We start from the raw sequence: 26,179 nt of genomic DNA on the forward strand, positions 1-26,179 counted from the left end.
TTTTATGGCCCATTGTCAATTTACAATTTGGCTTTGACATTGTCCTCATTTGAGTAAATCAAATGGTTGTCGTAAATGTCTGGCATCTTTTTTATTGGGGCTCCATATAAATCCTATTTTGTTTATCTTAATTCACCCGAAATACGAGTTCGTTTGCTCATCGCTCGCAAATCGATAAAGTTGTGCTTTATTTGAATTTTCCATTAATTCCAGCTCATCAAAACAATTTCTGCCCGGGGTTTTCCCGCAACGTTATCGATTTTTTTTCTTTTTTTTTTTGCGTTCTGTAGCCCGCAGGAGACTAATCCCAATCCAGAATGTATATGTGTATATATAGCCGTGTATATTGATATGCTCAAAGTGAATATTAATTTCAATTTGAATTGAAAAATTCAATTGAAAGTTCGCGGTGGGAAAGTGAAAAGAAACGGCGGCATCGGAGGTGGAAAAGTGTTTACTCGGGGTCTCCTTTTATTCTGAGTGACTTTCAAGAGCCTTCCAATTCCATTTCCATCGTTTTCTCATCAAAATTTTTTCGTTCTTTTCTTTTTTTTTTGCTGTGTCCTGCTTAGCACATTTTAATTTTGGCCGACACCCGACGAGCACCTTTTGAAAAACAGGAAATTGCTCAAATTGAATTCTCTGATTTCCCACCCCACTTCCCATCGTCCTTTTCGGAGATTTTCCGCCTGCATCCTGTGGCACTCTCAAGTGCATTTTAATGGATTTTTAGTTTTCGGTAGTGAAATTCGTACATATATAATGAATATATATAAATGAAAATGTCTGCATGCAAATGGGTGGAAAAATGCAAGCTCTTGAAACTAAATGCTTCTCTGTCAAGATTGTCTTTAGCTTTCATCTCGCCTAGTCTCTGTTTTGTAATGAAAAGTTTATAAACACGTTTTGCTTGTTTCATTCATTTCCTAATACGATTGTACGTTCTAAGAACAGGAACTAAACTAAGAAGGATAAATTCAGCAAAAGAAAACGCAGGGTAATCCCAGCACTGGCAATTCAAGAAACAAGATTTCGATTCAAAATCCCACATTACATTTAAATATAGAGTGTTATCCTACGAAGCCCTGAACAGATGTGCTGCCCATTTGGAGACCATTTTATTGGAGAACCTCCACGGCGAACGCGGCGTATACTTAATGTCCAATTGGTCTCGGGACCCAAATAAGTCGACTATATTTTCATTTTCACTTGGCGCAGGAAGTGCGGCCCTTTTCCATAGGCTTCCTTCTCATCCCTTTGCCTACGCCTCTGCTTAAGCCTTTGAAATATCCGGGGGCGGTGTGTGGGGGGGCGGGGCATCGTGGGCAAAGATTTTCCCCGGAATCTGTTGCTGGCGCTGCTGCAACGACACATCGTTATCCCTAATGCCTGATGGCTGGAATAAAAGCTTAATAAATATTGCCAGCGCCCAACTTTCTTGGAGGACAGGCCGTGACGAGGACATCGCTTGCTCCTGGCTGTTTTTGTTGTCCTCGTCCGCCGATAACCCAGAAAAATGAATACGGAAACCAAGGCTTAACTACTCTACTTTAAATTTATATTTACATGTATATTTAAGTGAATTCCCAAAGGAAATGATTTACATACGAACGAATATGTAAATGAATTTGAATAGTATGTTAATTAATTTTTATCGTCCTCTCAAGAAATAGAGATACCTCTAAGTAGGGTATCGAGAATTCACGTTGCCTACCAGGTTGTCATGCGAGTGTATGTGTGTTAGAATGTGTATGTATTTTTGTCATTTGTCTTAAAGCCACAAAAAGCGAGAAAGAGATATCCTTAGACTTTGACTACGGTTTTTCGGTGCGTACTAAAAAAAAAATTGCGAGAAGGCAGGGTGAATAACGGTGAAGGAAAACGATGGCAGTTGTTGACTTTTAAAGCTTTTCTTCCCGTTTTCCAAAAGCTCAGAGTTGACGCGAAATTTGTAAGGAAATCTAAACAATTTATAAAGTTTGGTGTTTTTCTTAAACAGCTCAAGAGAATGTCTACTAGAAAATTAAAAAGTTCTATTTTTATAGAAAAAAATTCGCCTTTTCAGAGAAATGCGAATATTAAATGTTCATAAAATGTACTAAATTTATATGTTCACAAAGATTTAAGTATACTTTGTGTGTACTCTTAGTTATTCTTTGGCTGCACAATGAATTTTCTCCATGAAAACCAGAGAAGCACCTTTATACAGAAATTCGATAATTGCCGCTTTATGAAGCCATAAATTAGATAAGCACATTATGGGCAAATGGGGTGTGTGTGTGTGTGTGCGGAAAACGATACCCGCACACATGCCCACAAAATACTGGAGAATTCTCCCATGGCCATGGGCATAAAGTCAGGAGAAAGTTTTCATGGCGCTTCAAAGGCGCAGAGCGACCTGCTAATTGCTTGGAAAATGGAAATATGCCAAAAGGGAAATTTATTCACGAAAATTGTATAATGTCCGCTAATTAATTTCCTCACTTGGCGTGGCGAATCAAAGATTCGAATCGAATTCAAATCGCAATAAATAACAGCTGAAACTTTTGCGGTGACAATATTTATTTGTGTCGATTTTTATATGCAAATCGAGTGGCAAAACAATTGGAAAACTTTGTCTAAGACAGCAATAAAATAAAAAAAAAATAAGAAAAATTATCAAAATGGCACGGGCGTTTGGAAAATCCGGTGTGGGGGGTGGGGGGTTCGAAAGGAAAGCGTAGCGAAAGGAAAAGCGGACGAGGAAAAATCAACAAGAATATAAATATGCAAATGAAAAGGCAACGCAGATGTTCAATCAACAGTTGACTGCCGTTCTCCATGGACTCGCCGCATAAGCAAACATACAGCCATGGCCAAGCGAATATAGCCCGCCAATAAAATGGCAATGAAATGATTGTGCACAGCTGATGCTAACAGCATGTATGCAAGCAGAACGGTAATTAATTTCAAAATAACGTTTTACAGTTTAAAGTTATAGTTCTCTATTCTTTCAGAACTCTCACTGCGTTCCTTTAATCCATAATAAATTGTAGTAGTTTTCAGTGGTATACTGACTTCGCTAATTTCAACATTTACAACTTTTCACTGCTTATCTTATTTTTTTTTCAGCTCACATTTTTTCTGTCCCCGGGCGGCGAATAAGAAAAGGAGAAAGCTAAAGAAATGCCGAGAACGAGAGGGAAAGGTGCAAGTAAGAAACTTTCTTTCTTTTCGCATTCCACTCGGCTTGTTATATGGCGTACCTGTGCTGCTTTTTCCACAATTTGTACTTTTCAGCCTGCTGGGCAATCGGTTTATGCTGTTGACAGTTCAATTTTCCAACAACCGAAAAAAATATACGCAAAACTTTACACAAATAATGCGACGGAACTATGTATATGGAAAGTCCAAATAGAAATTGGGAACAGCCACCTTTCAAATGTCCACATTTGTGGCAAGCAGTCGAAACTCAAACTCCTTCAATCAAATCGAAAGAAAAGCTGACCAAACAAAAAGGGCAACAAACTTCAAGACTCTTTTCTGTTTTATTTTTTAGTTTAGAAAAAACTATATCTATATATATTTATGAACTTGATACCCAGCAGCTTAAAAAGGACTTTGGTGAAAGATATATATAGTCATAGTGTTCATTTCAGCCACTTCTCGGAAATCGCATGCGGCAATTAATTAAATCCTTAAACAACAGGAGGTCCCATGGAAAATCAATCTCCACAGCTCCAACGCACCAGCCTTAAAATTACAAGATAATGTTTTTTCATTATAATTGAAGTTTGTAATTGCTGCGAGGAGTTTTCGCAGGGCGGAAAACTTGGCGACACAAGTTGTCAAGGCAATCAACTTTACTACCCCGCAGCGCACATGTGTCGCTGTCCCTTTCGCACCGCCCACCACCCCCCGCTTAAGTTTATGTTATTGTAGTTAAGTAATACCCCTGTGTGCGTGTGTGTGTGTGTGAGTGTGTCATTCGCGACATTTCACAGCTTCAAGGCGCTTTTTTCATTATATTTAGCTCATTTTACACGCAGCAAAGCGGGGCAAAAACTGTTGGCACATTAAAATGCACATAAAAATCATTAACCCAAAGACGCCTGACAACGAGCGAGAGCAGCCAGCCAGGCAATTGTGTTAATGGTCCGCCCACTTTGCCACCCCGCCCACTTTTCCGGCGCTTTTCCTTGTGTTTATTTCGGCATTACAGTAAACTCAATAATTTCGCCTACTTAATGTACAGTTCTCCTTTGTATGCCCATCAACAGGTAGGAGTTGTCATTGCCGCCACGCTCGACGCACTTAAAAAAAATATATACTTTAATAAATATCTAACAATAAACTTAAACAAAATATCACAACGAGTTCTCGAGATAAGTCGCAAGATTAGGGAAAATGATAGTGTAGAACAACATTATATGCACTTGTAATTCGGATAAATGATCTCAAGTAAGAGATTTCCGCTCAGTGTATTGCAATGTAGCTTTTCGGGCACCCTCCAAATGAAATTACAGTTATTTGAGCTCTCTTGGCTTGCTCCTGTTTATATGTATGTGTGTGTGTGTGTGCGTGTGAAGGAGAGTGGAGAAAATCAGAAAAAGGTTAATTTGCAATTATGTTTTATGTGTTTGCCGAGTCCTTTGTGCGCTTGAGTATAAATGTGTGTGTGTGTGTGTGTGCACGAAAACACTTGAGGCCAGGTGTCCATTTTGGGTTTTACCTGTCCGATTTGCCCCCACATCTCCGCCTGCCTTTTATTTCGCCAGTTTCTGCTTTGATAATTTCTAAAGCATACTTTTTGGGGCCGAAAGTGAAAGCCAGTGGGAGCGAAAGTGAAAGTGAAGGCTAGCGGAATGAGAGAATGAGTCGACGGGGAAAAACAAAACTTGGCGTCTGTTGTCTGCAATAAAATAAATTTCATTTAATATTATAGTTGTTGCTACTGCTGTACTCCGCTGCTTATTGTTCTTCTTTATGTTGTATCTCAATTGTTGTTTAGACATTTTGAAATCATAAAAGAGAAGCAGTTGGCGTACAGAAAAACTTTCAAATGGCTCTCATATACCCTAAAAAGTTGAGGGTCCTTTCGCTTAAAACGCAAAATTATATATTAAAAATGTTGGACATTTCGGATTAATAAAAAACCTTAAACCTCTTTTATAGCTACATTATATTTTCTCCTTTTATCTTTGTTAGTATATCTATTGTTGTGATATTGACTCAAGAAGTTTATCTGTCTGTGCCGCATCTTGTTTTTCCCCGTTTCAATTGTTTATCTTCTGGGATGAAAATGTTGTTCCCAGGACCCCCGTACATTCCATCACGTATCCTTTTGACTTTGAGACGTTTTCTGGCAATGAAATAACTTGCGTGTCCTCCGAGGATGACATTTGTTTTAGTGTGGCCAACGAAATGAATTTGACACGCGTTAATTAAGTTGCCTCCCGGCCATTGAGTTCGTCCGGAAACCACAACGATATCAACAGCAGACACCGGAAAATAAATACATGTGCAACATACTTTGTTCAAAAAAAATATTGTATCTTTAATAAATATTTAAAAGTTTCATAAACCTTAAAGTAACAATTAAGCTGTAATAATAAATGAGTAGCTTAAAAGTAAATACATTATAAATATATGTTCTATGTCGTAACTTTCCATTCCTATGGGAAATTCTGAATATTTGATTTCATAATGCGACTGCCGACCGTCGAGGGGATTTTGCCAAGGTTGGAAATCAATTTGACGCTGCTGCCGCCGAAGGGAAAAGCTGGGCGGTATATGCAAATGAAATGAGCAAAAAGGCAAGTAAACCCTTTTTTAATTGCACACACGCCGAAAACCAAAGGGACAAGAGAGTGCTCTCTTCAAAATAACAAGAACACAAAAATCCAAAAAAGGTTTCCAGGGGACCGTAAAAAACCGCAAGCCTTTGGCCCCAAAAATACAAAACTCAAAAACATTTTATGATGCCACCGAACACACACACAAAGGGGCATTTAAAACGTATTCAAAATGCAACTTTAAAGACGCCCCAAAGTATGCAAAGCACTGGTAAATAACATAAAATACGAAATACGGCTGCGGCCGCACAAAGTATTTCCCATAAAAAGCGTCGAAAAAGAAAAGCCAGTGAAAACTCAACCACAAAAGGCGGCCAGGATATAATCGCACCATCCAAAACCATCGCCCCCTACCCATTCTTCACTCACGCACACACACACACCCACACTCACACACACACACACATCAATGTCTGTCTGGTTTACAGGGACCCTCGAATGCAAATTAGCTTCCTTCGCGCGCGTTGGAAAAACCCTTTGCCATATATGCAAATGTGCCGCAAACTGGCTTACATTTCACATTGCTCATACGCACCGGAGGCCGCCATGAGAACTAAGCCACAACAAGGACGCCAAACTGCAAAAAAAAACACACACACACAAAAAGAAGACCGAAATAAAACTGCAAAATGTAGACATGCAAAGGGGACGAAGGTTATAATGAGTGTTTTTTACTAATTCATGTGTAAAAATCAGGTCGAAATAAAACAGTTTGAATATAAAACGGAAAGTGTGCGATGCGAAAAGTTTTATGCGGGCACCAAAGGGATGTGTAACGAGTGATATATGGGAAACTTTTCTGCCGATGTTGGGAAAATGGGAACGACATTAAAAGCTGGCAAAAAGTCGGTTAGATAAGCCATTGACAATATTTCCAAGCCAAATGAATCTATCGAAGGACGAAATTGAAATTAAATAAATGTAGACAAACAGAATAATATTCAAACTTTTTCTCTTCGACTTTTTTTTTGTAGCAGACAAAGCTTGAAAATAACAGTAAATAAATCGCAAATTTCCCAAGAATTTACTAATAACCTTGGAAAAAATCATTTTTATGTAGAAAATTTACCACATTTATTGCACAAAATCGACAAAAGGCGGCACAGTGAAAATCGAGAATGTTTTCCAACTTTGTTGACATTTTTTTTAAATAATATCAACCCAAAGAGCTGATCAATAAGAGGAGGTACCCTTCATTAGCCGAGAGAAAACTACTCGATTTATGTTGAAATCGGAACCCATAAAGACACGCCCAATTAGCCTTTTAAAGTTTTGCGCCATAAAGCAAATAAAATAAATCCCATAAAAATGGCAAAAAGACGAAAACTTTGGCGGAACAGAGCAGAAGAACAAAAAATGAAAAGTGAGCGATGAGTGTTTTAAAGCAGGAAGATGGTAACAAAACTGGTAGATAAAGTTCGTCGCTGAGTAGCGGCAACCAATTAGGCCAAAACAACACACAACTCACCCTCCAAAAATTTCCCCGAAGGCAGATTTTGGCTTGCTAACCGAACGGAAGGATACACCATCCGAAAATCTCCCTTTTCGGCGTTGGGGTTGGGGTGTGTATGGCACACCCACCGCCCACCGCCCACCGCCCACCGCCGCCCACATTTCCCAGTGAAGTTTATGCATATTAAACAGTTATCCAAGCGGAATGGAAGAGCTGCCGGGAAATCTGGCTGGGAAGCGATGGAAAAAGGAGTGGGGAAAAGTGGGCGGTGAGTGTGTAACAGGAAATGAGAGCCATGTGAGCGGAAATTCCACATTACAAATTATGCAAATCACATGCGCTTTGATTATTTCACATTTTATTTTCATTTCTCTTAACCTTCGACCTTAACTAACCTGTTCGCTTTTGGCCATCATTTAGTCGGCGAAATTCAATTTGAATTGTTTATCGTTTTGTGGCAACTTTGTGGGCGTTGCCAGCACAAGTTTTATTCTATATAATAACACACCACTTAGACACGAAACCAAAAATATAATTATAATGTAATTTCGACAATATTAAAGCAGACAATAAAGCCTTCGACTTAAAAGGCCCGCTTGAAATGAATCAGGAATATGCTTAACATATAAATGGCGTTTAAAGCCACTCAGTTCATTAAACGCCCAAATACCTTGACTAAAAATACACACGAAGTGTGGGGGCAAATGAAATGAAACGAAACGACAGCCCAAATTTAATTCCATCGCATTCGAAAACTCTTCATTTTGAAATCGGAACGTGCCTTTTCTGACATTGGTTTCGATTTACATTTGGTTTCATGTTGCCCTTTTTTATGGCCAAGATTTAGATTCATTCTTTTGTCGTAAAATGCGTGAGGTTCTCTCATTTTATTGAACCCAATTTTGGCTGCTTTATATACATATGTACGTGTGGGAACGAATACAAATACGTACATACATATGTACATATTCGTATGCATATCTGACGGATACAAAATTGGCCTTGGCTGCTGATTTTTGAAACACATTTTCTGGCAATATTTCATTATGGCATCTGCGGCTTTTTCGACAATATTTTCGCTTAATTTATTAGAATATTTATGAGCATTCACAAATTTTACTGAAAAATTCCAGCCATCGAATATTTTCTTTGTCGATTGTCGCCCATGAATTTTTTCCGCATCGGATGGCAAATATCATTTACATGCGCTCTGAGCTCATTTTTGTTTTCACATATTTTTCCATAAATTGCGTATACGCCATCGGGGCCAAGGTCAAGGACAAGGATCCATCTACTCGTCTCGAAGGTCTTACTCTATGCATTAGCTTTGTGTATATGAGATTGGGATTGGAGATTTCTCTAGGGTCGATTGGGCCTTGAATAAATCCATAGGCTCATAATCCCACGAGGATTTCGCACCGATTTCTGGAGCATAGAGGTTAAAAGCTTTTCCAAAATGAATATTATGTTGGGTATATCAATATATATGTATATATAAACTTTAAAATATGCGTATCCATCTACGCTTCTAAAATCCGTATACTTTAGTTCTTAAAGTCCTTAATAAAGGAAATGGTTATTCTTGACTGCCCGAGTTCCTGTTTCCTTTGGCCATTAGTCAAATTATCCCTTCTGCTAATTGCTCGGTAAATTTAGGGTGAAGTCGAATAAAATGAACAGCTTAGAAGGTTGAAACATTATCCACACCTGTGAGTTTTCCGCTCACCCGGCCATTTAATCATCTTCAATTGTCGCCCCTGATGCGATTAGCACAAGTCTTTTGGTCGTCAAAATGGTTGGCAGTGACATTTAGCAAAACTGGATGCGTTGTCAGGTTTTTGTTGCTTAAGCGATTTTCACTGTCCCCAAAACAGAGTGGTAAGAGAGGGGGGGAGGGGGGGGGGGGGATGAGGCAAAACCAAACGAGTGAAAATTCACTGGGAAAACTGCAACAACTGCGTTGACAGCATACCGAAGCCGAGATTTTCTGCAGAGGCTGCTGCCAGTTCTTGTTTTCATCGTTACTTTTCTTTTTGCCTCCTGACGCAACCAATACTTCCTTCACCCGTTCACACCCCCAACCCCCTCCCCTCCTTATCGCACTTTCCCGAGTTTTCCTGCTTTGCCCCTCCTGGCGCAACTGTCATATTAAATACTTTTTCGAAATTGCAATTTAACTTTTATAGTAAGACAGGGAGCGACAGAAGGCGCTGGGTGAAAAGCCCTGCGAAAAACAAATAACAGACGAAGAAAGGCAAGTGCTGCAACAACAAGTTAAAGTTAGCAATCGTAAGTGATGAAAGAAACTTAAGAACATTTAAGGAATTACTTTGAAGCGGCAACATATTTATGAAAATCCACTTAAAAATGCATTTCATTTCTGCGTAAAAGGCAAGAAGTGAATCTACCAAAATTATTATTTTTTTTATGTAAAAAATATAGTTCATAGTCAGGCCCCACTGTAAGTCCACTAACTTTTCTCCCGAGCAAACAAATAGTCCAGCAAGCTTTGGAGTGAACAAATCTACTGGCAAATGGCGTTCGAGGCATTCGCAGCTTATCAATGGCGAACGGAGAAAGGGGTGATAGGACTGGAGAGAAATGAAGAAAAGCCGGCAGAATGGTTGCAAAAAGAAAGGAAAAAGGATATATAGAGCGGATTGCTCTAACAATATAAAAAATAACTCAACAGTTGGCAGCAGTTGGCAAGCGGATGTGTGGCATGTGTGCGATGCGATAGTTTATTGAAAAGTTTTCCCCCACCACACTCGCACTATTTATTTTCCCAGCCCCCCTCGCCCCTTTTGGCCAGGCTAAAATTAAAACTTTCCCCATCGCAAAGTGGGCGAAGGAACCGGAAGGATTGTGTCGCAAAATAGTTTTCATTTTTCGTTTTACACTCTGTTGGATTTTTACCCGTGGAAGAAAGTAAATATACACACACACACAAATACCCTTGAAAACGTGGCGAGGAGAAAACAAATTACTTAAGGAGAAATGGCAAACAAAAAATTGTACAGCACTAAAAATAGATGACTAAGATGGCTAACAACGCTTTTTCCGGCTGGAAAATCTTAACGCTGGAGCCGAGGAAATTTAATATGGGAAATTCGTTGGCACTCGAAGGCAACTTAACAGTACAATCCGACGGAAAATTAACTTCGCAGCGGAAATTCAAAGAAACTAGGGGAAATTAGGTGAGAAAATAAAACGAAGCTATTGAGAAATGAGAAATCTTCATGGGTAATCGACTTTCGCAAGTGTTTGCCCACCTCAAACAGCAAATAATGAAGATAAATGAATTAAAACCGCATCTAAGCTGCATAGTATACTTTGTAAACTTAAGTTAGACAATAGTTTGTGTCAAGTAAATTGAGCATGATTATTGTGCAAAAAACTTAAATAAATGTTAATGCTCCCCGGCGTCAAAAGCGCCAGCATCATAGACCGTTTCGTCCTGCTGAGCGAGATATAATGAGTTTTTTAATAAAAACTGACGCCGTATAGCAGGATATAATGCCCGGGTGACGCTGCCCACCCGCCAGGACCTCCTCACCTCCTCCTCTCCTCCCCCTCTCACCCACATCCATCAGCACTCCCCATTCAAAATTCAAATATACGGCGTCACCTTTCATTTGAAAATACGGCAACAAGGGTAACTGCAAAATATGGAAGGACGGTAAGCAGAAGCCGGAGAAAGTGGCACAATACAAAAGGCAAAAAGAGAGGAACAAAATAACAAAAAGAAAAAATGTGAACGACTGAAAAGGTTTGCAGAACTCAAAGTAATTGAAGCGAGACTTCTTGAATGGTCGATTTACAAGCGAGCACACAGAAACTGTACGCAGAAAGTGCGTTTTACGGCTGTAAAATTATCACAAAATGTTTATAATTAAATAAAAATATGTCTAAAAATATGCAACAATGCATTTCAAGTCCAGTAGCACAGCGATTTCTTTTCAAAAACCATTTATTACACTTTTAGACACCTTAACACAATAGCCGAATGGAGCACTACTTTCTTGTCGCGCACTGTACGTAATTATTCGAAGATAACTGTATAGAAATATGCCTATATATATATACATATATATTCTGCGTTATTGCGTAGCTGACCGAGCCAGTTACCTGGGCATTTGTTGACCTTTTTTCTGAATTTTAAACGCCATTCGCCCCAGGTGCGAATGTCGTGACTTGAATTCCCGGCCTTTTCTTGCCGCACAGCCCAACTTTTCTTCGGTTTTTCTTCTTCTGGGCATTTATTTTATTTGCTTTCTGATGCGGTTGACCCCACCAAAAAGAAACCGAGCAAGGTCAACAGCCGCTAGGCCAGGAAACCAAAAAAAAAAAAAAAGAATAAGAAGAATACAACGAATATAATGGCGAAGGTTGAAACTTACTTTGCGAATCGTGGAGAAATTTACATTTTATTTATTGATTAAATTTACCCGAACAAACAATCAGCCAGACGAATTTATTACAATATTTCACTGCGACTTTAGTTCGATTCGCCGGCTTAAAAACTTAATTAAACGCCATTTGGTTGTACAATATGGGATGTGTGTGTAATTTATATTCAGCATGTGACCCTTAGCCATAAAACTAATTAATTTAACTAGCTCTTTTCACATCGCTTCATAATGATTAATTAAACGGTGGCGCAATAATGTGAAAACTATATTTGCATTGAATAATGCAGTCCAATTGGGAATGATACATATTTGTTATAGTTCAATATAATTAAGAAAATATGTTAGCTCTTATATTAAGCGTAACGCAAATATAAGGTAATTTTAAATCACTTACAATTAAACAGCGTCAAAGTGAAATATTGAAATTGTTATATGGTATCCTTACCTAAAAAATAAAAACAAAATTGAGTTATTAATTAAAATGTATATATATATCAGGCTTAATTTATTTACTCAATGCACAACAAAATGGGGCCCATAACCAGGAGACTAATTAATTGAAATGGCTATTTTTAAACTGATTTCCTCAGAAAATGATTAATAAAACATTGGCGTATAAATTACGCAGTTTCCTGTAAAATAGCCATGCATAAAACATAGTCCATCAATTGGTAGCGTATCGCATTACGGGCCATGTAAATGCGGATGAGGACCTTGACTTCCTCCACTTCCTGCGGCCGGAAGTGAGCGAGAAAGGCGAAAAGGAATGGCAGCCAGGATAAGCAGGTCGCCTAAGCTCCGGCCTTCGAGTTGCTTGCCTTTGATGTCGCCCAAAATGGTTGAAAATGCATATTAAATGTGTGGACTAAGTGGGCTCGCTTCATTCGACTGCCTGACAATTAGCTAATAGGATGGTAAGTCCAACTTATAAAGGCCAGAGTAGAAATAAAATAAAATGGCACACACCAGCTGACAAATGAATCGAAAAAGGGGAAAAGTAAATATCAAGTATACGACGGATTGTGCTGGGCCAAAAGTTAAAAATTGTAGCCACAGTTGTGACAGCTGCAAATAATTTTAGATGAGTCCTTTTTCGCTTGCCTCTTAATGTTCGTTTTGAAATAAATTGTTGTTATGCTTCCTTAATTTTCAACTTCAAAGTTTCCATTTCGCATTTTTATATGCACACGTTAAGAGTCAAATGTTAATGGGTAGCAAGGGGTTGCCTAGCACTGAAGTTGCTATAACAATATTTTTAAAGTTAACTATTAAGCAGTAAGGTATTTATTTTTTTCAACACTGTAATGGATTCTAAGAAAACTCTGATAACGTTTAAGCCCAATATGACTTCAGTCCCTTTTAATGGGTATTTCGAGGTTCATATGTTGTGTTTTCCATTTCACAAGAGGTTGAGCAAGCAGTTGCAGCTGGCTGGCACTGAATGGATGAACAATAACGTAACAAGACTTGAGCAAGTTGCGTTAAGCAAATTAGAAAGGAAATTCGCTCTCGCACACACACACACACACATGCACGCGCTTTTCCGGAGTTTTTCAGCTGGGGAAAAGCGGCGATGGGAGGCGGTGGGCGTGGCCGGATAAAGGAGGCTGGCAAGGATGAAGTTTTGTTTTTTTGGGAGCCGTGTCGGTTGCTCTGGCTATTTCATTCTTGAAGTGCGCACTTCACTCGAGTAATTTGCCACGACACGCGCACTCACACACATACACACACACACGCAGCCTTGCACACTTGTACACCCACACCCACAGCCACACACATACTAACGCACGCACGCACAGCTGGCAGCCATTTTGACACACACACGCACATGTGCTGACATTTAGATTGAAAAACGAGCCAAAAAGCAAAGGCAACATATAATCGAAAAATGCTTTGCCAAGGGGAAATGATACAAAGCAATGTTTTCATGTACCTGCCGCCAGGGGGCGTTACAGGTGTGTATTTGCCCAGTTGCGGGCAAGTTAATAGTACTACTGATAAATTCCATTTTTTGTTTATGCAAGGAAATAAGCTTAAATAATAAATAATGTAATTTGCTTGTGAATATAACAAATATTATTAAATGCTAATATTACATATGTATTTTAAGGTATATGCACTTTAACATTTCTTTTTACAATGTAACATTAAGTATGCTAGTCAAATTATTCAAAATTAAATATGAAATGTATATAAATTCTTTAACCTACCGATAAATGTACTATTTCATTGACCCCCTCTGTACACCTGTGTGTGTCTTTGTGTGTGTGTGTGTGGCGACGGTGCGTGTGGCAAGTGAAGTGAAGTGAAGCGTATGCTAAATTTTTATTGAAGTGCATACAAACAAACATGCCCGTCGGCAGCTCGTTCAGCCGCAGGGAAAACTGTTGACACTGCCCCCTTAGACTTTTCCCGCCCCCGTCCACAGCCTCCCTCCTTCCTTCCTTTTCCATCCTCCCTCGCAGCCACCCCCACCCCCCGCGCCCAAGGTCGACGCTTGTCGCTGGTAATTTTCCTGTGTAACAACAACAAAAGCGGTAGCAGATAAAGAAGAAGTGGCAGCTAAAGTAGATAAAGCCGCTGGAGTCGAAGCCACCTTAAATACAATTTAAAACCATAGCCAGAAATGCACTGAAAGAAAACACGATCTAAAATATAATATTGGATACACAAAATATCAAATGTTTATCAAACTTTCACCATAAAAAAATTCATATAAGTTACGATTATATTGAAATTAAGCTATTATCTATGCACTACATATAAAAATAGGAAACAATTTTTAAATAGCAAAAATTTCAGAGATATTCGATTAAAAAAACGTTTTGATTATCAACAGACGACCCCAGGTGGTTAAATGAAAAAGTGAGTAACGCGCTATTGAATGAAAATCGAAATAGACAACTGGGAGAAGATAAAGGGACTTAACTGATTAAGATGTTGAACGTAATATCATTTTTTAATTAAGTAAGTACTTGTAGATATCGGGCTTCGCAATATAAACTGGGAACGAATTGTTTTCCAAATCAGTTGAAAGTGTTTTGTCATAGCGAAATAGTTATCAAATACTATGAAATATACCACAATTATTTTATTTGCGCTAGCCGCATTCGTTTTGCCAACATTCGCCGCAAATGACTACCTGTGGGGCGAAGTTGGTGCAAACGATTACAAATTGGCCAAGGATACCGTTTCGAAGGCGTTTTTCGTTGGTCTGGTGCAGACCAAAAAATACGTATTCAAGCAGTCGGTGTGTGTGAATGATGCAAGGCATCTATTTAAAATTGAATTTCATACACATTTTCCAATTAACAGGACAACCTAAATGCGCTGACCATTACGGCAATTAAGATTACCGACAAAAAGAAGAGTCACGGAGCAACTGCTGTACTGGTCAGTGGAGGTCCTGGATCCAAAGGAGCAACTATTAAGTTCACTTCGGAACGAGGTTACGGCATCAAGGATACCGTGGAAATATGGGGTCGTTAAATACTCTTAGGAATGTGGCATTCATTATATATAAATAACGCAACGCAATGCAAATCAAACAAACGAATTTGTGTTCTTTTTTTTTGATGCAAGTGAAGTGCCTAATTTCTAAAATATTGATTATTTTTATGCCTTCAATAGGTATTAGTTTGCTCTGATTAAAAAGTCTTTATATTTTCTCTCAGTGCTCACGAGGTTACATTGACTTTGACATAGGGCGCAGAAAGTAAAAACGAGCAAATCAAACACACCAACAGAGATAACAATAAAAGCGATTAAATATATAGCAAAAGTGAGTCGCAGTTGAAATACCCTCAATGTATATGATAATTTTTAGCCAAGCCTTCGCAAATTTCTTCCACAACTTTAAAAATAATAGCCTGAATATGGATTGTTATACCTCGTTGAGTTCGTAATTAAATTTCCAATCAAACTGTGTTCAAAAATGCAAATTCTATTTTTTTGGCATTTTTCGCAAATTTTGATGATGTTACCCCTTACAAAAAATGCGAAAATTGACCCAAAAATTCATTTTCCTAAATTCTTTAAAAAGTGATAGGGATAGTTAGCAATGGTAATTAGCTGCTCAAAACAGTTATTCTTTCGTCTATATGACTATTTTCAGCGAAGTTATGACGAAAATTCCGTTCGTAAATATCAAGTTTTTGGCAAAAGCTATTTTTCCGAATTTCGGTAGTCAAATAATCAGTTTTTTTGCCACAACTTTAAAAATAATTGTCGGAATATGTAATGCCATACCTCGTTGTGTTTGTATTTAAATTCCCAATCGAACTGTATCCACAAATGCAAATTCTATTTTTTCGCCATTTTTTGCTAATTTTGATTACAAAAAAATTGATTACAAAAAATGCGAAAATTGACCCAAAAATTAATTTTTCTAATTTCTTTAAAAAGTGATACGGATCGTTAGCACTGGTAATTAGCTGCTTAAGACAGTTGTTTTCGTATCTATACGACAATTTTTAACCAAGTTATGATGAAAATCCCCATTGTATATTTCGAATTTTTGGCAAACGCCGTTTTTACGAATTTCCGTCATAATATAATCGGTTTTTTTGGCAACAACTATAAAAATAGTTTTCTGAATATGTATTGTTATATACCGTTCGGTTCGTATTTAAGTTTGCAATTAAACTGTGTTTAAAAATGGGAATTCTATGTTTTGCCATTTTTTTGCAAATTTTTGACTAAAATTTAACAAAAATGCGAAGTGCAAGACATCCTCAAAACAATTCTTTATTTAGCTATATTTAGCTATGTGTTAATACTTAGCCGAGTATCTCATATCGAATTCAAACTATTTATTGCAGTTTGTCACATTATTCAGAATATATTTGTAATGTACCTGAAGGGGATTTTTGTTTGAGGGATGCTGATGCTGAATGGCGGTGGGTGGTTTTCCCCCGCCTTCCCGCCACCACTTCCCTATGCCACCGCCACTGATGACGACGATGGCAACGACACAAAAGTTCAGTTCAAACACTCAATCATTTTTACACCCGACTATGCACACACACAGGCGCACACTCGAACACCGGCGAGGATTTGTTGTGTACAGACACGCATACACACACACTTGGACTTGTTGATAGGACGCATACACACTGAAATGGAGTGGGCGGAAAAATCCTGGGTGTGGGTTGCTGCGGTTGCTGCTGATTTTTTTCCCTGTAATGAAACACTCGGGATCGACTTCACGAGAATTCCGGTCTTTATTCGCGCACTTGTAACTTAAGACTACCTTAACATTAACAGTAGCAATACCGCGGGACCGCGGAGTGGTGAATACCTTGCGGGAAGGGAGGAGAGCGAGAGAAGAGAAGGAGAGCGCGAGCAGCGGTGCTTGCGAGCCGTGGAGGAGCTTCGAGTAAAAGCATTGGCCGCTTACACTGCCGCTCAACTGTTTGCGCCCTTCTGGCGTGAACATTCTCCCCCCCCTTGCGTAGGCAAAGGTATCCCTGGCCGGCTAGACATCAGGATCGGCCTCTTCATTCCGTGCACGCTCCAGAAACGGTCCATCCGAACACCGTGTTCTGCGCGACGGGCAAGCCATCATCAATTTTTAGGAACCCCGGTTGGATCAAGTTGGCATATACATCTGATCCCAACACGAGGGAGATGGAGGCCGGCCGGTGGAAGCGCTCGTCCGCGAGACGAACACCGTCAAACTTGGCCCTGGCGGCGTCGCTCAGAGCTTGGATGGGTGTCCGGATCCTTAGGCTGGGTTCGACCTTCAGGACGACGTTGAGTCGGAAGGTGCTTGTTCGGGACCGGAGTGTCACCGAGCAGACCTCGTTGCCTCCCAGCCGGGCGATGGGCAGCCGGAACGCAGCCGCCAACGACCGGTCGATGCTGCTCACCGGCATGCATGGGTCGATCATGGCCCCGGTCTCGAAGGTCTTCGAGCCCGTGTCCAGCACGACGATGGCTGTAGGCAGAATGGGAACAGCCTTCTGCTGCCCCGTTGCCACCGCCGGAGACGCGACGGAGACCTTCGGACGCCGTTGATTGTTGGCGACTGGGGCTGGTGGCGGAATGCGGGAAATCCGGACCGGACGAGGTGCAGCGGGATGGCGCTCTCTGCGCGTCGGAGCTGGTAGCGCTGCTGGGGACGGAGCGGGACGGACCTCGTGCATGTGGAGTAGAGTGTGGTGGTTTCCTCCACACTTCTTGCATCCCTCTTGGCTTCGGCAGTCTCCTCCTGAGTGCTGATGGGCGAGGCAGTTCGAGCAGTACTTATTAATAAGTACTGCCCGAAGGCGCTTTTCAGCGCTCAGTTTGTGGAACCTCTTGCACTTCCGAAGTGCATGGATTCCAGAGCAGACTCGGCAGCGGTAGGATTTGATACCTCGAGTACGTCTGCTTTCCAACGACTGGGTGGCACGAGGTCGCGGAGCCATTATTGGAGGAAGTGAGTAAGTCTGCCAATAAAAGAAATGAAGAAGCTTAGTATGAGCCGACTACTCTTTTGGCCCCGGAATGGGGGAAGTGCCCTAATCCCTAGGAACGGAGGACTCTTTGTCCTCCATCGGTAGCAGAATAACCTTGTGGACAGGGCGTTTTATGGTGCCGCGAGACGTACGGATCTCGACGACTCGAATGCGGTCGTCGGCTCCTGGAAAGGCAGAAACGATTCTGCCGAGCCGCCATTCGTGCGGTGGTAGATTGTCCTCCTTGACAACTACCATATCGTCGGCTTGGAGATTCCTGGTCGGAAATTGCCATTTGCTTCGTTTATGGAGTTCCTTAAGATACTCCTCTTTCCACCGTGCACTAAACTGCTGATGTTGTGCCTTGAGGTGTTGCCATCGATTTATTATCGACTTGGCTTCGCCCTTTATCTCGGGTTCCGCCGTGGAAAGCAACGGCCCTCCAATAAGGAAATGGCCTGGTGTGAGGGCCAGCAAATCTGAGGGATCTTCGGACATAGGGGAGAGGGGTCTAGAGTTGAGGCAAGCCTCAATCTTAGCGAGAAGTGTCGCCAGCTCCTCAAATGTATATTTGCGGGCTGACGTCGATTTAAGGAACAGGGTTTTGAAACTTTTCACCCCTGCTTCCCACAAACCCCCCATATGTGGAGCCCCGGGTGGGATGAATCGCCATACGAGTCCCTGATGGCTATATGCATCAGTCACGGACTCTTTGATGGCTTGGAGAAAGTCCCTGGAAATCAAAGTTGCCGCCCCCACAAAGGTCTTACCATTATCCGAATGGACCCGTTGAGGACAACCGCGCCTCGCTACGAAACGAGCGAAGGCCGCTAGAAATTTCTCGGTTGTTAGATCGGAAGTGGGTTCCAAATGGATAGCCTTCGTGGAAAAGCACACAAACACACAAACATATCCCTTCGTTATGAGACACGCTCTCCCTGTATAGTTTTTTATTTCGAACGGGCCGGCATAGTCGATACCCGTGTAGGTGAACGCCCTAGAGAAGGAGACTCTATCTGTCGGGAAATCGCCCATCAGCTGTGTTTGGAGTCTCTTCTTGTAAATCGTGCAAATCTTACAAGGATTGACCACAGCCTTCACCAGATTCTTGATTTTAGGAATCCAATACTTCGATCGGATCAGGCGTACGATCAATTGACTACCGCCATGAAGAGTAATCTGGTGAGTAAATTGGACGACAAGGCGCGACAGTCTACAGTTATAGGGGAGAATAATCGGATGACGTTCATCATATTGCAGGGTTTTGGAGGCAGTGAGACGGCCGCACGCCCTTAACAGGCCGTGTTGGTCAATGAACGGGAACAAATTCACCAACGGACTTGACACTGGAAGAGGCCTTTTCTCGGTCAGATGCTGAAGCTCTTGGCCATATGCTCTGCGCTGCGCAATGGAGGTCAGAGTTCGTTCTGCCCCTCGGATCTCTTCACTTGTAGGGCGTGAGTTGGGCAAGAACGAACCTTTGCGGCAGCGTTTAAGGAAGCGTTGAACATAGACCAGAACTCGCAGGGCCTTGTCCAACTTGGAGAAACGCTCGAGAAAGTCGATGGACGGGGCCTTGACAAAATGCACTTTGACCGCGCGCTGCTCTAGCTCGGTCACTGGAAGAGTGTCACTTTGTGCTGGCCATAGCTCTCGTGGCCCTTGCAGCCACTCTGGTCCGTGCCACCAGAGATGGTTATCTGCCAATTCATGTAAGGATACGCCTCGACTGGCTAGATCGGCGGAGTTTTGTTCTGAGCGAACGTGTGCCCAACAGTCGACTGGCGTCGCCTGCGTGATCTTGGCAACTCTGTTGGCCACAAATGTGGTCCAGTTGCACGCAGGCTTTCGTAGCCAGGCTAAGACGATTGTGGAATCTGTCCAGCAGCGGATATTTGAACTGGCGGAGGGCATGTGCGGGAGGATTGCTGTCACCATTTCGGTTAACAGCACGGCACCACAGAGCTCTAGCCGAGGAAGGGAGACGGTTTTTACCGGGGCCACTCGTGTTTTGGCTGTAAGCAGGCGAGTCAGGATCTTTTGCCCCACCTCGACGCGGATGTATATCGCCGCTCCATAGGCTCTCTGGGACGCGTCACAGAAACCGTGGTGCTCTATGATTACCTCAGGCTGGTACCAGATCCATCTCGGAACGCGGATCTGGTTGAGGTCGGAATACTCGGCTAAAAACGATTGCCACCGCTGACACATTTCAGTGGGAAGCTTATCGTCCCAGCCTAAGTTTTGCAACCAAATCTCCTGCATGAACATTTTTGAACGGATTATGAACGGCGCGAGCCACCCGGCAGGATCGAACAACCTAGCGATTTGGGACAAAACTTCTCGCTTTGTATAGGAGGGTTCCACAACTATGTCTGGAGGAACGAAATAGAATTCGTCGGACTTTGCCCTCCACCGAATACCGAGCGTCTTGGCCGTGCTTTCGGCATCGATGTCGAGGAACTCGCTATGAAGGAGGTGTTCGGCCGGGACGTCTTTAAGGACGCCTTTGTTGTTCGAGGTCCACTTTCTCAGCGGAAACCCGGAGGCACTTAGGGCTGCTTGCAACTCTCGAATTGAACTTTGGGCTTCGATTACGGAATTCGCCCCTGCCAGAACGTCGTCGACGTACATGTGCTGCTGGATGATGCGGCTGGCATTTGGAAATGGCACTTGGATATCCTCTGCCAGCTGTTGCAAGACTCGAATGGCGAGGAAGGGGGCGCAGTTGACCCCGAAGGTAACTGTTTTTAATTCGAAGTCTCGGATATCTCCTTCCTTGTTTCGGAACAGAATTCTCTGAAACGGGGTATGTTTCGGATCGACCCAGATCTGACGATACATTTTCGTGATGTCTGCACTGAAGACGTATTGAAAATAACGCCATTTCAGGACCTGGATCGTTAGATCGGATTGTAGGACTGGACCAGCATGAAGAATATCATTTAAGCTGGTCCCATTTGCCGACGGACTTGAAGCGTTGAATACAACGCGAAGCTTTGTAGTGGTGCTTTCGGGCTTAACTACCGCGTGATGAGGAAGATGATACGATGGAGAATTGTGAGTCGGCGGAACTTCTTTCATATGACCCAGATCCAGGTACTCCTGGATCACGCTGTCATATTGCTCTTTTAATGGAAAGTCTCTTTTTAAACGATTTTCGTTTCTAAGAAACTGAGCTAGCGCAATGGACCTTGAATATCCTAAATCGGATCCGATATTCTCGGGATCCCGGAACGGGAGCGTCACCACGTATCTCCCGCTTGCGTCTTTTGTCGTTGTTTGGAGGAAGTTCCTTTCACAATAGGAGTCCGACTCTTTTACCATCTTTACTGGTAGATCCTCCACCTCCCAGAACTTGCTGAGAAGCGTGTCGAGCGTATCAGGGTCGCCTATTTCATGCACCTGGGTCGTGAAGGATGCGACCCGTTTCGGCTTGCCCTTGGAAATCGGCCCCGTTAGCACCCACCCGAAAATAGTTTCTTGGCCCAGGAGCGAGCCGCAAATATTTTGTCGGGTGCCATCCATCATTATGGATGGTAGAATGTCAGCCCCGATCAATACATCAATTTGAGAGCTCTCAAAAAAGGTAGGATCTGCCCAGCGGAGTGCGGGCAGGTCCTTCAAAGAATTCCGAGGGATCGGATAGGAGGGCAGTTTGCCTGAGAGCTCCGGAAGGACGTAAGCTTCAGTGTCTAACTGTAGACCTGGCTTAGTAGGAGAGCGAATCCCGAAGTGACACAGCTTCGAGGACTTCGCGGAGACTGAATGATTTAACCCGGAGACTTGGGTCTGGGTGTTGCGGAATGGCAACTTGATGAGGTTGAACAGGCGTTCTGAAATGAACGTCGCCTCGGATCCCGAGTCGATTAAGGCTCGGGCTCGGTAGCTCATCCCCAAATGGCACACGTCAATCATCGCTGTGCTCAGTAGGACGGCTGAAGTGCCGGACGCGAAAAAAGTTTGCACCGCTGAGGTGCTTGCCGATGCATTTCTGCTAGAGGGTCTCGGAAGTTGCTGTGTAGGGGGCGAGGTTGAGAAACTCGCATTTTCGGAATTTGGGGGGCTGCGATGCAGCAGCGTATGGTGCCTGCCCTTACATGTAAAGCAGCTGTGCGTGCTTGTGCAGTCACGTAGCTGATGACCTCTGGCAAAACAATTCAGACATAGCTGCTTCTTTTTGATATACCCGGAGCGCGAGTCAACAGACATTTGAAGAAAACGCGGGCACAATCTTACCGGATGGTTCTCCTTCGAACATAAGTCACACCCTTTCTGTTTGGTGCTGACCTTTGTCTCGAAGGATTGAAGCCTTTTTGGAACTGCCTGAGTCGGTTTCATATCTTCGATGGCTTCCAATGTCCGATACCTTTCGCTCAGGAAGGCATTCATTTCTTCCCAAGCTGGGATCTCGGATTTAGCAGTTAGCGACTGTTCCCATAAGGACAGGGTCTGCTTGGGCAGTTTGCTCGCGCAAAGGAAAACCAAGATACAATCCCAGTTTTCTGTGGATACCTGGGAATGCTCTAGTGCTGTTAAACACCCCTGAATCGTGGATTGTAGCTCTTTTAGAGCATGACCAGATTCTTGCGAAATTGAGCTCAAGTTAAAAAGAAGCTTGAGCTGGCTGTTGACTAAAAGTCGCTTATTTTGGAACCGATCTCGAAGCGCCTCCCACGCCGAAGCAAAACCATCATTCGTGAGAGGAGATTTCGCCACGATGGCTTTTGCTTCGCCACTTGTTTTGGTAAGGAGGTGGAATAGCTTCTCGACCGGAGTCAACCTGGGGTTGTTTACGTAAATTGCCGTGAATAGGTCCCGGAAAGTGGGCCATCGGAGGTAGTCGCCATCGAAGACTTCCGTGTCGCATGGAGGTAAGCGGCAGCCGGACGAAATTAGCGGCTGAGAGGGTGCTTGCGCGACTTGAGGCGTTGCTCTGTCGATTGTTTCGCCAATTTGTGCTGCACATGACTCGTATACTGAGTAGCAGTAGTCATATTTGGCCTGGAGAATAGGCACTGTGTCGAGGGATCCTTCTTGGGCCATTAGGTCAGAGCATGTTTCGTACTCTCTTTCCACTTTGTCCCATAAGGCTCGCACCTGTTGCAGACGGACTTGTAACGTGTGTAGGGACGGAGAGGCTTGATCAGGAGTGTTGATCTTCGCTTCGAAAAGGCTTACGCGATCGCTGACGGCGATGAATTTATGCAACGCTGCGTTTGCGGGCGTTGGCTGCTCAGAGGATGCCATTTTTCTTGTGTTAGAGCGTGTGACGCGGAGGAAATCAGTCCCGACAGCGGAGGGACTCTCGGATTTTCTCGATAGAGAAGACTCACTAGACGCTCGCGTCACTGGTCGGGAAATGACCAACCTAGGAGTTGTCTTCGAACTGGTCGATGGCGAACCCTTTGCTTTCGGAGTGGGAGTCGCGGGTTTGACCCTAGGACTAACGGACTTGGGTGCTGGCTTACCGCGAGTGGATAGCGGAGATTGCGGGTTGAACTTTTGTTCTTTTCCAGGTGCGGTGGTCTTTTTCTTGTCTCCCTCTAGGGGCATGCTCAGCTATGCCCAAAGAGAAGGAAGTCAAGAAGGCCTGCACGCCGCAAACAAAAAAAAAAAAATGTGGAATTGAGAAAAAAAGAACCAGATACGGAGGGCACCAAAATCTGGATAGACAAAGGATCCCGTCGGAATTCGGGAGAAAGTTGCAATTGGGATCTGGAGATTGGAGCACGAAAGAAACAAAAATCGCAGTCTTTGTGAAATAAGGCCCAATAGATCTTCAATCAACTTGAAAAAAGCTTAAATGAAGCACAATATAGCTAAAATTCAGTGTGAAAAAAAAATAGCTAGGAGGATTCACAAAAGAAAACCAACAGCTAGAGTGAAGTCCACAAGAAGATATAGCTATATTGGTGGTCCAGAAAAACAATAGCTCAAATTTATATAAAAACAAAAACTATGAATTGACGTTTCTGAAAAAATCGCTAAAAAATTGCTACCAGCTGGAGTCTGGAAAATAGCCAAGGATTTATAAAAAAAATCACTATCGACTGGAAATCCCAAAAAAATAGCTAATATATAGAAAATAGCTAGAAAATAGCTAGAAAATAGCTAGAAATTGGCTAGTTAATAGCTAGCTATAGCTAGAAAATTCAAGTTTAAATTTATAAAAATAGCTACCGGCTGGAGTCTGGAAAATAGCCAAGGATTTATAAAAAATCGCTATCGACTGGAAATCCCGAAAAAAAAAATAGCTAATATATGGAAAATAGCTAGAAAATTCAAGTTTAAATTTATAAAAATAGCTACCGGATTTAGGACCACAATTTTATTATTTTAATTTAGGAACCAGAAATGGGAGCCAGAAATAGCTTGTAAAAAAAAAAAAAAATTATTATTTGGGTTAAATAATTATTAAATAATAATTATTAAATAATAATCAATAATAACAATAATTAAAACAGTCGTTTATTTCCCTTTTTTTTTTTTATTAAATTATTTATTTTTAAATTTTATCGTCGGACTTTTTTTTATTTTATTTTATGTCTCGACAATAGGGTATTCTCTCGTCGCTATGCGCTGGTTTTTGTCAGGGCAATAACGAACAAAGAGGAGACGAAAGAACTTGCACTTGGAAAGTCTGCGTAAGTCGCGACTGTGTGTATGTCAATATCGTTGGAAGCTAGGTCTGACAATGGATATGTCGTAATGTATGTGTATATGGCTATGGGTATTTGTGTGGATGTGAACTTTATTTGGAATATTTTGTATGTGAATATATTGGGTGAATATATGTATGTTTATATTTAATTTACAATAATTATATATTTAATATATATGTGTATATTTAATTTAATTTAGTTTTATTTGTATTGGGTTGTATATTTTATTGAGGCACACACAAAAAAAAACAGCAGTTTAGCAGCGGACGATAACAGTGAATTTTGGACAGTGTATATATGTGTGTACATGCGCTTGGATATCAGCGGAGCACCGTAATTAGGAGGCCGGTATTGGCAAAGTGCTTGTTTATGCACTTAAAAAAAAAAGTAATCACGGTGGCTGGGCGCATGTACTTATATATTTTCACTTTTCACTTGATACGGATGGACGGAAAGAATAAACGCCGTTGGAAAAACGAAAATGGCGACCACGGACGGAATAGAATTTAAAGCCGTACTTATCTTGAATTTTCCGCAAGGAGCGCTGGCAGGATCAGAGCTCATCCGGCTCGAAGGACCATGAAATGGAGTGGGCGGAAAAATCCTGGGTGTGGGTTGCTGCGGTTGCTGCTGATTTTTTTCCCTGTAATGAAACACTCGGGATCGACTTCACGAGAATTCCGGTCTTTATTCGCGCACTTGTAACTTAAGACTACCTTAACATTAACAGTAGCAATACCGCGGGACCGCGGAGTGGTGAATACCTTGCGGGAAGGGAGGAGAGCGAGAGAAGAGAAGGAGAGCGCGAGCAGCGGTGCTTGCGAGCCGTGGAGGAGCTTCGAGTAAAAGCATTGGCCGCTTACACTGCCGCTCAACTGTTTGCGCCCTTCTGGCGTGAACACACACACAGGTGCAGCGTAGCGTATTTGGCTATAAATAAATTTTCAATATTTTCCCTACTCGCCACAAAAAAAAATAATAAAAACGGAAAATGGGCGATGGGAGGAGTAGACATTTTGAATTTTCTATCACAATTTGTTCAGCGTTTTTTTTATTTTATGGCTGTCGCACGATAACTGAATTGCAATTGAATTTAATTATTTTTAGCGCAAACACGCTGGTGGTACACAAAATAGGAAAAAAAAAAAAAAAAGATGTCGGTAAAGCCCACAAAATCCTGTGGGGGGAATTTAAAATGTTGCTGAGCTGCGCAACAAGGCGGAAATTTTGTGTAAGCCGTGTGTATCCCCAAAAAAAAGAAGAATATATATATGTACATATAAAAAAGCAACTCAATCAATGTGCTCCAACGACTCAATTTCAAACTTAGGTGTGTCAACACTTTCGGAAAAAAGCCAGTCGTGCAATCGCAGCG

At 42.0% G+C, this 26,179-nt stretch overlaps 4 protein-coding genes across 5 annotated transcripts in view; 1 reads left to right on the forward strand and 3 right to left on the reverse strand.

The window, feature by feature from the left end:
- The window catches only part of LOC6725548, a 53,355-nt gene that overhangs the window by 11,872 nt on the left and 15,304 nt on the right, over nt 1-26,179 (reverse strand). The window lies entirely within an intron of this gene.
- On the forward strand, nt 14,709-15,235 carry LOC6740043. The gene is made up of 2 exons (XM_002076891.4): nt 14,709-14,949; nt 15,015-15,235. Exons 1-2 carry the CDS (start codon nt 14,770-14,772, stop codon nt 15,186-15,188), a joined length of 354 nt encoding a protein of 117 aa, XP_002076927.1. The 5' UTR covers nt 14,709-14,769; the 3' UTR covers nt 15,189-15,235.
- LOC120285382 lies at nt 17,032-25,359 on the reverse strand. The gene is made up of 2 exons (XM_039298010.2): nt 25,323-25,359; nt 17,032-18,130 (listed from the first exon to the last, which is right to left on the reverse strand). Exon 2 carries the CDS (start codon nt 18,107-18,109, stop codon nt 17,198-17,200), a length of 912 nt encoding a protein of 303 aa, XP_039153944.1. The 5' UTR covers nt 18,110-18,130; nt 25,323-25,359; the 3' UTR covers nt 17,032-17,197.
- On the reverse strand, nt 18,912-22,057 carry LOC123327334. The gene is made up of 4 exons (XM_044923553.1): nt 21,847-22,057; nt 21,167-21,267; nt 19,101-21,034; nt 18,912-18,948 (listed from the first exon to the last, which is right to left on the reverse strand). The coding sequence occupies exons 1-4, from the start codon at nt 22,055-22,057 to the stop codon at nt 18,912-18,914; spliced, it is 2,283 nt and encodes a 760-aa protein (XP_044779488.1).

The sequence above is a fragment of the Drosophila simulans genome, chromosome X (assembly GCF_016746395.2).
Source record: "Drosophila simulans strain w501 chromosome X, Prin_Dsim_3.1, whole genome shotgun sequence".
NCBI lineage: Eukaryota > Metazoa > Arthropoda > Insecta > Diptera > Drosophilidae > Drosophila > Drosophila simulans.